The sequence below is a fragment of the Gopherus evgoodei genome, chromosome 1 (genome assembly GCF_007399415.2).
Source record: "Gopherus evgoodei ecotype Sinaloan lineage chromosome 1, rGopEvg1_v1.p, whole genome shotgun sequence".
Taxonomy (NCBI): domain Eukaryota; kingdom Metazoa; phylum Chordata; order Testudines; family Testudinidae; genus Gopherus; species Gopherus evgoodei.
Genome location: NC_044322.1, coordinates 59,346,707 through 59,362,700, shown reverse-complemented (window position 1 = coordinate 59,362,700; position 15,994 = coordinate 59,346,707). Strand labels below are relative to the sequence as shown.

Here is a 15,994-nt window from a genome sequence, read left to right as displayed (position 1 = left end):
CGCTGACCTGTAACCTGGGCCTGGCTCTGCAAACATTGACATAATGACTCCCCATGGCAAATGCTTCCAGAAGCAAGGCAGCCCAAACAGCTGAGTGCACTTTAGAAATGATCCATTAGACAAACAATGAGGTATTCTTTCCCTTGTTAAGAATGTAGGGGAAAACAAAACCTCAGGAAAGATGTAAAGAGCAGTTATTCTGATTAGTTACTGGTGGCTGATTAGAGTAGTGATATTATGAGATAAGATATCAGATCAGTTCAGAAATGGGGCAACCCACTCAAGTTAATTTTGGTATAAATTTTCTAGGAGATACTGGAGAGTAGACTTTATTCCTGTGGCTGGATTTTTAAAAAAACTCAGCACCCAGCAGCTTCCATTTATGCATCTACATGAAAGAGACAGGTTTTCAAAAGGGTTTAGCAACCAGAAGGGTTAGTTGCTCTTAATGGGAACTCCTGGGTGCTGCGCGCTTCAGTTAGGGTCAACTTTTCAGGGATGGATTTATGAACAATGAAGTCAGTCCACGCAACACAGGGAAAGGGTCTGTGAGGCTGTAGCCATTCTTCCAAGCCAAATGCTTTCATGGTATGCATTTCACTGAGTCTATGCAGTATGTTAACCTAAATGAAATGCTAACATTGTACTGTTAGGAGCACCATTAGCACTGGCAGAACATTACAGTGTGTCATATTCCATGGTGGGACTTACCCATGCTGTAGATTCTGGGCTAGGATTACCATTTGACAGGAGTTTCTCTTTGGCAAACCCAAGTCCAATCTGTCCAATAGTTCAGTGGTTTTGCTACAGAGAAACCCAGAGTTGTTAGTGCTTTATTGAAATATAAATACAACCTACAATTGCACCCCTAGATTCTAACCTAGATTTATCGTGACATAACAGAAAAGCACCATAGCTGGAACAAAAGGTTTCAAAGCTAGATAGAATGAAGAAGTAGAACATCAGAAACAGAACTGATATGATGGATAAAGAATTTGTTTGGAGTGATTTGTGTGAAAGAGAAAAAGCAGAGCTATTTCTATGTTAAAGGGGCCTCTCTCTACCATTTTCAATCTTATTCTGATACACATTCTATCAGATTTCACCATCAGCAGCGTATAATTGCTTATCTAAATCCTTTGTTTTAAACCCTCCTACCAGTATCTTAAATGACAAGATTATTTTAAAGTATTTTTCTTCATGCTTAGGACAATGAACCCTTACATCAAATTCTTTCATCTCTCTACTGGGTTAAATAAAATCCAATTTATTAGAGGAGTTATTTTTGTCTTGAATTGAAATAAAGCTGTGCAGCATCATAGTCTCTGTGGATAGGTCCACTGGTCAAATAGATGAATTTATCAACACATACACCCTGCACCTGATTTTCAAAAAAAGCATCCATGTAACTGTGTGCCTAATTTCATTCCATTAGGAAAATAGTTGATTCACATGCTCAGTCATGGTAGTCATACACAGGCAATATAAAAATGAAGCCAGATTTTGCCAAGGAAAGATCTTAAAGTGGGCATTGATGGGCACGAACCAGACTTTCCTGACCTCCATCGCAAGTTGCCTGGCATACTTGTTATTCAAGTCTCTGCACGCAGGTGTGATTGGGTGGTGAGAATGTGTTTGATGGTTTGTAGAGATTTGTAGAGTTTAACTTTGTGCTGCACTATGATTTTTTTCATAGCTGTGCCTAGACGCATTCATAAGCACTTTTTTTAAAAACTTGAAAAACACAGATATGGATTTGGGATACACTGTGGCAGATTATAGTTTCATAAAGAAATATATGGCAACTTACAGCACAGCCTGCTCTCATAGGTTTTATAGTGTTTATAAGGAGACTATGCAAAAGAAGCCCTTCCTCCCACACACAAATGTAAAGAGAGAATCTGCACTTCTCAGCTTAACAAAGCTTAAAAATGCATATGAAAACTCCACTGGTGTCTGTACATTCTCAGGCTTCTGGGCTGAAAAACAAAGTGGTACAACATTTTATAATGTTGTACACCATCTGTGCCCAAACGCGACAGACTAGAAACAGTGTAGCTAATATGTAAGAGACAACTGCAGCATTACGTGGCCTGTTGCATATGGATTCTGGCAGCTGCATGCTAGATGCACCACTCAGCCACTTTGTTCCTTGCAGACTGGGCCACTTACAAATGCTTTTTTAAAAAAAGAATATTGCTTACTACTCAGCCCTGCTAATGATAAACCGCACCAGTCTCAGCAGTAAGGTCAGGATTTTGCTGTATGTTTGTCTGATTCTTCCCTCCGCATTCCCCCGTCCCCAGTAGATTTGTTTTTCATCTTTAAATGCTGCTGCATTCTTTGTATTACTCTGAAGAGCATGCTAGCTTATTTTGACACCATGCTGAATTACTGGTGTAGTCATTTCAAACCCAAGATGAGATTCAACGTAGTCAAGAGGATCTTAACACAGTAAAGAGGGAAGAGAACCTGGAGAGGCCAAGCAGCATCCAAATAGTGTCATAGTAGTTTTGTTTTTTCTATACTGGTAGCTTCCTAATTTTATTAGTCATCAAAGCTGTGAGCTGATCTCTCTACTGGTGTAGCTCTTTGGCTTCATTTGTGTTACACCAACAGAGAATTTGGCCGTTTCTCTAAAGTGTTATACAACTTTAAGAGGGACAGTAATGTCAAAATAATATACACTGTTTTAACAAACCCACCCTGTGATGTTATCTGATTAAATACGACCATGTAGATCACTGTTGCTACCACTGTTATATAATTGCAAAAAATTATGTACAAATTATGTCAAGTAAGGTGTCTATGGAAAGGTTATGATTTGCTGAATAGGATTATGCTATTTGTATGCATTTATCGTTTTTGTATTTGAAGTTATGAGTATTGGCTCTGTATCCGTATTTCAAACATGTTTGCTCCTGCAGTAACACCCACAAGGTATTTAGCCTGCCATCTTGAAAAGACTATTCAAGTTAAGTGGCCCATCAAGGGACACTCAACTCACAATGGACTATGGAAGACGCCCATCTACGCCTGAGGAACTTTCATGTGAACAAATGGTAATGGCCTCTGTTGTCACTAAGTGAAATCATGCATGGACATGTCACTTGCCCATGTGACTCCAAACACCCTCTTTTTACCTGCAATTTTCCACTAGCTGTGCTGAGGGCTTTGTTTGAAACAATGCGTTTCCTTCCACGTGGTAGAAGTCAAAAGGCCCTGGCAGTGGCGGATTAATGATTTTGCCGCCCCTAGGCCCTGAAATAATTGTCACCCTACCCGCCCCTGGTGCCACCCTTTCCCCGTCCCCATTCCAACCCCTTCCCCAAGTCCCACCCCAACTCCACACCCTCCCTGCCCCTATTGGATCCCTTCCCCAAATCCCCGCCCTAGACCCACCTCTTCCACCAGCGTGCCATGTTCCCCCCCCCCCCCCTTACCCACAAAACAGCTGTTTCATGGAGCACGCGCTGGGAGGGAGGGGAGAGAAACAGGACGTGGTTGCATGCTCCCAGAGGAGGCAAACTGGAGCAGGGGAGCTTCTCCGTGGGTGCTCAAATTTGCCGCCCCTTCAAATTTGCCGCCCTAGGCCTAGGCCTTGTCAGCCTAGGCAATAATAAGCCGCTAAGCCCTGGACACAATCTCCATTTTACCTCTTTCCTGCTTAAACCTCTGGAATATGAACTTATACTAATGGAAGCATTCAAACCAAAAGGACTGAGGACCTTCCAATGATTTGGAAGCAACCAGAGACTTGACTTAAGCCAGCAGTTTATTCCATCACTGCTACAAGCCTGAACCAAGAACTTTGCAATTATTGTATGTATTTGATTCCTTTAACGAATTTTAACTCTCACCTTTCTTTCTTTTTATAAATAAAACCTTTACATTTCAGATACTAAAAGATTGGCAACAGCATGATTATTGGGTAAGATCTGAGTTGTATATTGGCCTGAATATGTGGCTGGTCCTTTGGGATCAGAACATTTTATTTGATGAAACTGGTTTTAAATAACCACTCATCTTTAAGTCTAGTGTTTTTGGTGGTGATACAAGGACTGGAATGCCTAGAGGAAACTGCTTTTCTGACCTCTTGTTAGCCAGTGTGATGAAACGGAAGTTTAGTTTTGTTGCTGGTTTGGTGTATCTTATGGGAGAATGACCATCAGTTTAAGGGGGGGGATGTCTGCCCTATTTCTCGGCAGTTTGTCCTGAATTTGGTATTCTCAGTGGTGACCCATGGAGGCATGGTGACACAACCAACCAAAAAAATTAAAAATCCCCACAAAAATTCTTACATCTGTAACAAGCAACACGTTAGATTATTCAATGTAAAATTTCATAGACAGCAAGAATGAATTTGACTTACGAATTTGATTACTTCATGTTTACTTTTCTAGCTGGGAGAAATGCCGAAGCTTATCTGATCAACCTCTCTTGATATTTCTAATCAATTTTACCTTTCAGGGTCCCATGCACTTACAGAACACTGCATTTTGGGGTGTCGCTAATACCACAGGAAGAGTGAGTTAGTTTCTAAAAAATTGTTTCCACTGGAGTAATTTAAAAATTCCTAGAAATGCTTATTGGTTTCAGTCTTTGAAAAAAGTTTATTTCTACAAAAATATAATGTGTCCCTTTGGGTGAAATGAGGGAGCTGATGTCAGCTAAAGGAGAGTGTGTCCAGAGTTCATAGTAAATAGATACAAAAGGAAATCATAATTTAGAGGCTCTTAATGTGGGAAAAAAACAAAAATAAAAAAAAGCCATTAGTACAACAGTTCACTTGAGACCTGAATCGGACCTCCCTGATGCATAGTTCAGCAGCTCAGGAGGCATTAATCTCCCTGTAGAAATGGCACAGAGCCAGAGCCAGCCTCCCACACGTGCAGCCATTACAGTGGTGGCAGTCCCAGAGCTCCCGCTGAGATGGTAACGCTTCCATACCCTCAGCCGTGCTGAACACAACTCCATCAACAGCCTCAGGAACAATCTGATATCATAATAAAAAAGGCTGACAAAGGAGGTGTTGTCATCATCTTGAATAAGTTGGAATATGAATAAGAGGCTTCTAGGCAGCTCTCTAACTCCATATTCTACAGGCTATTATCCTCTGATCCCACTGATGATTACCAAAAGAAACACCACCATCTGCTCAAGGAACTCCCTGAAAAAGCACAGGAACAGATCTGTACAGACACATGCCTAGAACCCCAACCAGGTGTATTCTGTTTGCTACCCAAGATCCATAAACCTGGATGCCCCATCATCTCAAGCACTGGCACCCTAACAGCAGGATTGTCTGGCTATGTGGATTCCCTCCTCAGGCCCTACGCTACCAGCACTCCCAGCTATCTTTGAGACACCACTGACTTCCTGAGGAAACTTACAATCCGTTGGTGATCTTCCAGAAAACACCATCCCGGACACTATGGATGTAGAAGCCCTGTACACCAACATTCCACACAAAGATGGACTACAAGCCATCAGGAATAGTATCCCCGATAATATTACAGCAAACCTGGTGACTGAACTTTGTGACTTTGACCTCACCCACAACTATTTTGCATTTGGGGACAATATATACCTTCAAGTCAGCGGCACTGCTATGGGTACCCGCATGGCCCCACAGTATGCCAACATTTTTATGGCTGACTTAGAATAACGCTTCTTTAGCTCTCATCCCCTAACACTCCTGCTCTACTTGCGCTACATTTATGATATCATCATCTGGACCCATGGAAAAGAAGCCCTCGAAGAATTCCACCATAATTTTAACAAGTTTCCATCCCACCATCAACCTCAGCCTAGACCAATCCACACAAGACATTACTGTGCTAATAAGCGATGGTCACATAACCACCACCCTATATCAGAAACCTACTGACTGCTATACTTACCTACATGCTTCCAGCTTCCAACCAGGACACACCACATGATCCATTGTCTACAGCCAAGCTCTAAGATACAACCGCATTTGCTCCAATTCCTCAGACAGAGACAAACACTTACAAGATCTCTATCAAGCACTGAAGACTGGCATGTTGATGAGATCCTGCAACCTTTGCTGCTATTTTTCTCTTGTTTCTGTTCTTAGTTTACTCCTGACACCATGTCATGTGCTTCTGTACCAGATATGGACTGGCTGCAGAGCTTGCTTGTACACACCAGATGTGCTTATCATAAGATCCTTTAATGTTCTGCCAGTTATGGCTGAGGTTAGCTTGGATAAGGTATTACACACTACCACCTGGTGGCTGAACAGTATAATAGTTTAACATTCCATTACAATGATGACTAGGAATTTTAGGCCTTGATGCTGCAGTCAGATCAGAGTTTAGAGGTCTGCCAGTCTTCAGTGCTCCAGACAACTTCAACTTGGACAAACTCCAGAATGGACAGACTGGAAACATTATTTTGCAAGATTTTGCATTGCTACCAAGCTTCACAAAGAAACTGGAAATATACAGGTATCTTCTTTAATTTATGTTATGGGGAAGCTGGCAGACCATATCTTTAAATCCTTTGACTTTAATGAGGACAGCCACAAAGATGACTAGGAAAAAGTTCTGGCTATGTTTGATGCATATTTTATACCTCAGAGAAATGTGGTTTATGAAGGAGCATGTTTTCACCTGAGAATTCAAGAACCAGGGGGAAATGTTGAACGTTTTATAAGACTCTGCATACATTGGCTGAAAACTGATTTTGGGAAAATATAAAAAACTTGATGGTTATTGGGCTTACAGATAAAAACTTTTCACAACAGCTACAGTTAAAGAGAGATGTGACCTTAGCACCAGCTGTATAGATAGCAAAGCACTCAGTATCAATCAAGCAACAGAACAAAAGGCAGGAGCAACTTGAAAAACCTGAAACTGGCTTAGAAGCTATAAACAGACACGTGCATGTGAAAAGTTACTATAATAAAACCCCCACAGCAAGGAGAGAAGTCCCAGGCTACGAGAGACAAAATTTCAGCCTACGTACACAAAGTGTGGAAAAAGCCATATCCCAAGAGAGGATGCATGTCCAACCAGAACTGCATGATGTAATACCTGCACGAAGTATGGATGTTTTGTACCTTTGTTTGCCTCACCATAATGGTCAGGAAGTTGACTCATATTACAGATAGACAATCAAGAGCCACTGTTTCTGGGATCAAATCACTTATGATGACAGGTTGCCTGGAGAGTGAAACTGAATATTCATAGCAAGACTATTACTCTAAAAGTGACTTGGGAGCTGGTGTCACAGTCATCTCAGAAGGGACATGGAGGTCACTTTCAAGCCCTCCCAGAGCTTAAATCATCTGAAAAAGCTCTGGCTGGCCCTGGAGCTATTCCAAACTGCATGGGCCAGTTCACCACAGAAACAACTTACAAAGACAAAAAGCTATGCATTCACAGTGTATGTGATCAAAGGATCAAAAGACCAACAACCTTCTCAGCTGGAGTGTAGCAGCCATGATGGGCCTAGTAACAAAGGCGAAAGAACACTGTGGAGGATTTGATGATATTGGACTTTTGAAAGGAGATCCAGTGGAAAAAAATCTACTTAAGTGACAATTCTGGATCAATCAGTGTACACACACCTCTACAATGAGATCTTGGAAGAGACTAGATGCAGATTTATGCAAATTCAAAAGACTGGTTGACCTAGTCATTGTGGACTATTTTTCCAGGTATAAAGAAATAATATATTCGAAAGACCGAACATCACAGTGTTATCGAGAAACTAAAGTGCACCTTTGCTCACTTCGGTTTCCAGAACAACTCATGATGGATAGACAAATGGACCACAATTCACTGTGGCAAAATTTAAGTCATTCTGAATGAAATATCATTTTATTCATATTACTAGCAGTCCACATTGCCCACAAGTGAATGGAGAAGCTGAGAGAGCTTGTATAGACAGCCAAGAAAATCTTGAAGCAGGAAGATCCATTCCTTGCTTTTCTGAGTTGCACATCAACACCAATATCAGCTCTTGGATATAGTCCAGCACAACTCTCAATGGGAAGACAATTCAGAACTACTGTTCTTTTCCAAAGTTAGAATCTGTCTCAAAAGGCAAAGAGCCTATGAACACTTTTACAAGCAACCAGACAACACTCAAAGAGCTGCCAGGTCTAGAACCTGGTGATCAAGACCATGTCAGATTGGATGGTTGGAGAAAAAGGATGGCCCAATCCAGCTGTCATAAAGAAAAATAATTCAGTGCCCAGACCATATGTGAACAAGACCAAATGGAGCATTCAACAGAAACCACTAACATTTACAGTTTGTTCCTCAGAAAGAACAAATCAACAGAGCAAACCCACAGACAGCAAATGAAGAACAAGATAACGAAGTCTCAAGGATTCCAAACTGACCTCAGTCAGTCGTTACAACTAATGCATGACCAAGTTATTATGCATTTGGGTCATGTAATTAGAAAGCCAATAAGATTCAGACACAGTTAACAGACTGATCCATATTGAACGTCAAAGACATCGAGATAGTGCAAATGGTAAAAATGTAGAATTTAAAGGGGATGAAATGGAATGCTAAACTATTATATTGTTCAGCCACTAGGTGTTGCTGTGTGTAAAAATACCTTATTTAAAAGAACCACAGCCATAGCAGGTAGAGCATTCGAAGATCAGATGATGACCACAGCTGGTGTATGTATATAAACAACCCCTTAGCCAGTCAATGTCTGGTACAGGAACATGACAGTCACAGAGTACAGTTCTTGACAACTCCTTTTATTTTATTGTGATTAATTATTTATATGTCATTGTAGATCCGATAGTTAAAGAGGTGACAACAAAGACCCAATCTTGAAAAGCCTGTGAGTAAGTGCATATTTAATGATTCAGTGTATCAGATAAGGATGCTGAATTGGGCATCTTGTCTGGTGGTAAGATGCCCTGAAAAGCTGTCACTAAATTTTTCAGCCTGGGCACAAGTTTCCTTGCCTGCCCTTTACAATGATGGTTTGTCTGTTTTTTTTAAGTGGGATATTTTAAATTCCTATGAAAAAAACCTCCATGGGCAACACTTTGCAGAGCTATGTCAAAATATTTGACTGTATTTTAAAAAAATCTCTATTGTATTTTTAATTTTTACTTCTGAATGAAACTAATCACCATTAATATTGTTGCTTTAAACAGTCGAAAGTAAGATACCATTATCTATTTTTTAAAAAGCTGGTATATTTGTTCTGCACAATACCTTCACATCCATCACAGATCTGATGCTAGGATTTATTTCTCCTTATGATTTTCACTAACCTCTATCTTCATTTTTTCAAAATCATACCTTTTTTATTAATGAACAAAACAGCTTCTGAACTCATTGCCTGCTCAGACTCTAGCAACACAGCTGTATTCCATTATTCAAACAGCACCCCAAGGCATGCTAGATCTCTCTCAGAACAGATAAAATACATGATCCCTGACCAGAGAAGCCTGCATGCCAATTGGAGACATAAAACAACAATGGGGTACCAAGACGGTAGGAATGTCTGTGGAAGAACAAGGGGAACAGCTATCAGATTATATGCCTGCTCTGTCATTTTACAATGCTTGTCCTACTCATGCTACAATTACTCTTCCAGTCCAACTGGAGAATAGTTAAAGTCCCCCATGACTAGTGTTCTAGATATTTTTTCCTGGCCTGCATGCACATTTTTTATCTGCCCTTTACCATGTAATAATGGGACTTCTTGTAATCACATATTTAAGTTTCATTCCAGATACCACCACTATACAGCTAAATTCATATGTACACAGTTTCCTGCATTGCCCATCAGAATCAACATGCTTAGTCTAGCTCCCCTAGAAGTTTTATTCATGCTTGGTGAAACCCAAGTTGTGATCTCATGCAACAGAAAATCCACCAGGAATGAGAGCTCAGCCATGGAAGCTGCCTGCACACCTTGCCCCAGAGGGGCAGCTGGAATTAGTGTCCTTCAACAGTGCCACTACAGGAGGTGGGACTGTGATATCCATCTTCTCCCACCCCGGGAGGCAGGAGACTGCCATCACTGCCTTCCGTGGCAGTGGATCTGCCCTCAGATATAGCTGCATGTTCTGGACCTATGGAAGCAGTTGTCTCCCCTACTCCTACTACAGATGTGAATTTATCCCATAGACTTTGTGCTGGGTTTAACAAAAAAATGGAAACCTTGCTAGCATGCTGTTATGACCAGATGCATGTGCCTGCAATCATCTTTTGCTGGAAAGTTATTAGGTGAAATGGACATGACCCAAACACCCACTCAGTCCTGCAAGGTGCTGAAAGCATTCTCCATGACCTTTAATGGAAGGAGAGGGTGCTCACCACCCCATTGAAGGATCTTACCACTAAGCTCTTTCAGTAACTACATGCCAAAATCTGACCCCAAATTCACAAAGCTCCCACTGACTTCTTTGGCAATCATACAGACATCTAAAGACAAAATAGGGCCCGTTACCTCAATTCTGCTGTTCAGATAACAGTATCTTCAGATGGAATAATATTCCTAAATGTAGCCATTGTATATTGACAGTTTAAATTCTAAATACCGCTTTTATCAACAATGTGGCACTCTCTCACTTTTAGTGTCAGGCTAGCAAAGTATAGAATTAAAAAGATAAATATAATAAAATAGCATCCCCCACCAATTCTTTCGTCAACTTATCTTTTTTTTTAAACAGTCAACCCTTGTATTAAATTTAATGGTTTAGGGTCCATTCCCCCCAGTGATCTGAAATAGCGGGGGAGGGGGAGAAGACAGCAAAACGAATATAGGGAAAGTAATTTATTTCATTTATTATTTGTAATAGTCAGCATAAATCCAGTTTTCAAGGAAAGGACAATTTTGAAAAACTTTATTGCCGAGGTCTTTCCTTACAAACCATTGCGTGTGTTCCATCTGCACATGCAATCTGCTTCTATATTTTCAGCCAGCTTGCACGGGCAGATTAATGTGTACAATTAGAAAGCAACCTCACAGGCGTTCAATAAACTGCCTTCATTATTACACTCGGGAGAGTCCCTTTGGATGTCTATAAAAGCCTAGTTTTCTGCCTGTTAGCTAAATAATTGACAATGCTTAAAATAATCAGGACCAAATGAACAAAGTGAAGAAGACTGTGGTGAAAGAGAGCAAACAAAAGATTCTCAAAGCTGAAAGCAGTTTTTGCAGTGCCTGTGACTATCTCTTTAGCAGCATTTATTTACAGTCTAGTCAGGTCTGGGTTCGCACTTCTGAGAGGAAAATTTGTTATTGGCCTGCTGTTTGAACCACATATCACAGAGCCCTGAGAACTGGCAAGGACATTAGGAGTTGTCTTATACAATAAAATAAATAAATCCTATTTTGGTTCATATTTTATTTTCTTTGTTTTATGACTTTTGAATAGGCTGCTTTGGCAGGCTAGTGAATAGAGCTTGTGGTGCTGAAATTCAGGCACTATATTTGGAATATTCACCTGGGCAAACGCTGCATCTGAAGCTCTAAATTCTTAACACAATATATTGAGCATACATGTATGCCATAGTTATACTGTCTGACATCCATAAATAAGAATGAAGCCTTCAAAATCTATATTTCCTCCACCAGTTTTTTCAAGCTCTGCATTATTGAGTAGTTACTGGATGTGTACCTGGCTATGTAAAAGAGCTGCTATCTTTCAGTCTGCGTTATATTCCTGCCTATTTATACTAACAGATCAGCCTATCCATCCACTTTCCGAAACACCCAACACTGAGGTATCAAGAAACCATATAAAAAAGAGTGAATGAAGACAACACATTGGGCTTAATTTTGTGAAAAGATGGTATTACATTGTACCATATTATTCAGGCGCATGCAGCTGGCATTGCCAGTCACCATGAGAGGCAGCCTCTAAAGTAATGGTCACCCATTATGAATTGAAGAATATTCTTGCAGTTAGACACAGGCCTGAAACTCAGGAAACTGGGCTTTAATTCCTGACTCTGCCATAAACTCCTTGTGTGACCCTAGGCAAGTCACTTTGAGGATCTTGATCTAAGATATTTAGGTTCCTAACTCCATTGAAATGAATGGAAGTTAGGAGCATAAATACCCTTGAGGATCTGGACCTTACTCTCCGCTTCTTAGAATTATAGGGTTAGAAGGGACCACAAGGGTCATCTAGTCTAACCCCCTGCCATGATGCAGGATTTGTTGTGTCTAAACCATCCAAGACAATTGGCTACCCAGCCTCTTTTTGAAAACTTCCAGTGAAGGCAATTCCGTGACTTCCCTAGATAGTCTGTTTCATTGTCCTACTGGTCTTACAGTTAGGACATTTTCCTTGAGATTCAGATTAAATCTGCTATGCTATAGTTTGAACTCAATGTGTCTTGTCCTACACTCGGAGAAAAATGCTTCTATTTTGCCACAATCTTTTTTATGGCTGTCATGTCTCCCCCTTAATCACCTCTTTTCCAAACTGAATATACCAAGTTCCTTTAGATATGGCTTGCATTCCATCTCTGAACATTTTGGTCACGTGCTTCTGGATCCTTTCCAGCTTCTCTACATTTTTTCTATACAGTGCTGACCAAAATTGGACACAGTACTCCAGATGTCCTATATTGCATAACAGATACAGTCAGTCAGTCAGTCTAGAGCTATGTGCACCTTTCTAGACCAAATAAGAAGCTATGACTTCTTTACAGAGCTTGATGCAAACAGTGCCTCCATCTCTGCAAAATATCCAAAGAATATGAAAAGACCATCTCATTCTGCTCTAACATGGCTTCCTGGAGTTGGCAATGCCACTGGGAGGAAAAATAAAAATAAACCACACACACACTAATGTGATCTTTTCATCAAGCTAGAAAAAGACTTCATTGCCGTGGGAGATGCTAATGTCAGTGGAGAGACTGTTGGTCTAACCCTGCCTACTGTTTGGAACGATCCACAATGCAAGATTCTGCAACATGCTCACTATTCCCACCAGTACATTTAGGTATAGGGAGTGAGGTTTTTATGGATGTTGTGTGGTTTTTTCTTTTAGTTTTTAGGGGCTGGTAGGGGGCAGTGTGCAGTGAGAGAGAAGCAGAGTCCTGATTAGGGGGCCTAGAAAGGCAGCCAAATAGTCAGCCAATGGCACAAGTGAAGCAAACAGAGCCGTAAACAGGGGAGATTGAGTGGGAATTTGTAAGGGGAGTTTGGGGGTGGGAGGTATTCTGGTGTTTTTTAATGTGTGTGCCGATCTTGTTTAACAATTTTATTACAGACCTTGGCACAAAAAAGTGAGTGTGCGCTAGTAAAATTTGCAGATGACACAAAGTTGGGAGGTTTTGCTAATACCGAGGAGGACTGGAATATCATACAAAAAGATCTGGATGACCTTTTAAACTGGAATAATAGAATGGGATGAAATGTAATAGTGCAAAGTCATGCATTTAGGGACTAACAACAAGAATTTTTGCTATAAGCTGGGAACTTATCAGTTGGAAGTGACAGAGGAGGAGAAAGACCTGGGTGTACTGTTTGATTACAGGATGACTATGAGCCATCAATCTGATGTGGCTGTGAAAAAGGCTAATGCAATCTTAGGATGCATAAGGCGAGGTATTTCCAGTAGAGACAGGGAAGCATTAGTACCATTATACAAGTCAATGGTGAGACCTCATCTGGAATAATATGTGAAATTCTGGTGTCCCATGTTTAAGAAAGAGGAATTCAAACTGGAACAGATGCAGAGAAGAGGTTCTAAGATAATCTGATGAACTGAAAACTTAATTTATGAGAGGAGATCAGAGAGCTTGGCTTGTTTAGCCTAACCAGAAGGCAGCTGAGGAGGAGATATGATTGCGCTCTATAAATACATCAGAGGGATAATTTAAATAAATACCAAGGAGAGAAAAGTTAAGTGCCAATGTGGACACAAGAACAAATGGATATAAACTGGCCATCAACAAGTTTAGGCTTTAAATTAGGTGAAGGTTTCTAACTATCAGAGGAGTGAAGTTCTGGAACAGTCTTCCAAAAGAAGCAGTAGGGGTAAAAAACCTAACTGGCTTCAAGACTGAGCTTGATAAGTTTCTGGAAGGGGTGGTATCATGAGATTGCCTACAATGGCAGGTGGCCCAACGGCAAGTGCAGGTAGCAAAAATCCCCAACGGCTGGAGATGGGACACTAGATGTGATGGGCTCTGAGTTACTACAGAGGATGATTTCCCAGGTATCTGCCTGGTGGATCTTGCCCACATGCTCAGGGTCTAACTGATTGTCATATTTGGGGTAGGGAAGGAATTTCCCCCATGGTCAGATTGACAGAGACCATGGGGGACTTATGCTTTCTTCTACGGCATGGGGCAAGGGTCATTTGCAGGTTTAAACTAATGTAAATGGTAACTTGAAGTCTTTAAACCATGATTTGAGAACTTCAGTAAGTCAGCCAGAGGTTAGAGATCTATTTCAGGAGTGAGTGCTCAGATTCTGTGTCCTTTACTGTGCAGGAGGTCAGACTAGATGATTACGATGGTCCCTTCTGACCTTAAAGTCTATGTGTCTATGAGTACATGGTGATGGATGATAAACTATTCCAATTAACACTTACTGAGAGAGAGATTGCAACCTCATGGTTAGCGGCAAATAAGGTATTAACATTCTGAACTCCCATTTTGTACAAAAATATAGGCAGGATCAGGCCCAAGAATAATATTGTGCTTTATACATAGCACTTTTCCTCCAAGCCTATCTCAAATGGGTTTACAAAAGGTGATACAGTAACCTGAGTTAATGTCATAACAAGATGAGATGACACACATCTTCACATTACTCAATGGAGTTAATGTGCAACACAGTGCAGCACAAAAAGTATCCTGAAAGTATTATCACTACATTATTCAATGATTAATTTATTATTTTCACAGGTTCCTTATATTCTGCATGGTAGCCGATTCTTTTAACAGGTACGTGTTTGGGAAGATACCATTGTCTTACACTATGCAATAGATTTTGCTTAAATATGTAGAATCCTATTAAATTTAATTTTCTATCCAACTTTCCCCAGGTTTGACATTCAGTAGAGCTTCGCAGTACATGCTTAGTGAAGAGAATAAACTACCTTCCACCAGTTTATTCTTTTGACGGTTACATGCAGTCTCTGCTCAAGCAGGGCTTGACAGCGTCTGATAGTTAGTCTAACTTCAGTTACATCCAAGTCAGTTCAGTTTGTTAAGGAGACAGCTGAAAGCATTCAAGTATGTCTGAATCAGAGGGACTAATATACATATTGAATCTACTTTTCAGTCTACAGCAAGGGATCAGTAAAGGCCCTTGCAGTACATAGTGAATTGCTGTGCCTGAGTTGGAACAAATAGCTGTTTTACCTGTGTAAGACTGGAGCAGACCTACTGCATTCAGGAGTGCTGGAGAGAACAATGCTTACTAGAAGTCTTTGCTTCATCTCTAGCAAAAGGGTGCTAAACCTCCATGGGATGACAGATTCGCTTTCCCTAGAAGTTTCCAGGATCTGCAGGACTGGGTGGCCATATTCCTCTTCCCTCAGTGGCTCCTTCACATTTCCCTTAGAAAGAAGTATTTGAAGGAAACTCTAGCTTTGCTATGTTTTTTATACCTATCCCAGGGCTATTTCTATAGGAGGGCAATATCGGGCCCTGTATCTGAAAACCAAAATATATTCATACAAGACAAGTTACTATTTAGGAATACCTTTGCACCTAGTAGGAAATCTTAAAACAAACCCATTAGCTGCCACAAAGGTGATACTGGCCAATTTTTAAAGCTTCTCTCTCATTTCTGCATAAGAAAGAATAGCTGGAATTTGTTCAAACTTTCAGAAACACACACACACTAAGCAGTTCTGGGTTGCAACCAAGCTTGAGAAATGTCTGAAAAACAAGGCATTAAGAAAGCTGTAAGCAAGTGAAAATTAGAGTTCAGAGTAAGCTTTAACTTGTAACTATGTTTTTACTGCTGCACTGCTATACCAGTAGATTTTTCCATTTAGCAATGC

At 40.6% G+C, this 15,994-nt stretch overlaps 1 protein-coding gene across 1 annotated transcript in view; it reads right to left on the bottom strand.

The window, feature by feature from the left end:
- Window positions 1–15,994, bottom strand: part of EPSTI1 (epithelial stromal interaction 1) — a 78,372-nt gene that overhangs the window by 23,763 nt on the left and 38,615 nt on the right. Inside the window, 2 exon segments of the mRNA XM_030565754.1 lie at window positions 712–740; window positions 743–804. Of these exon segments, the coding sequence (XP_030421614.1) occupies window positions 712–740; window positions 743–804 (91 nt within the window).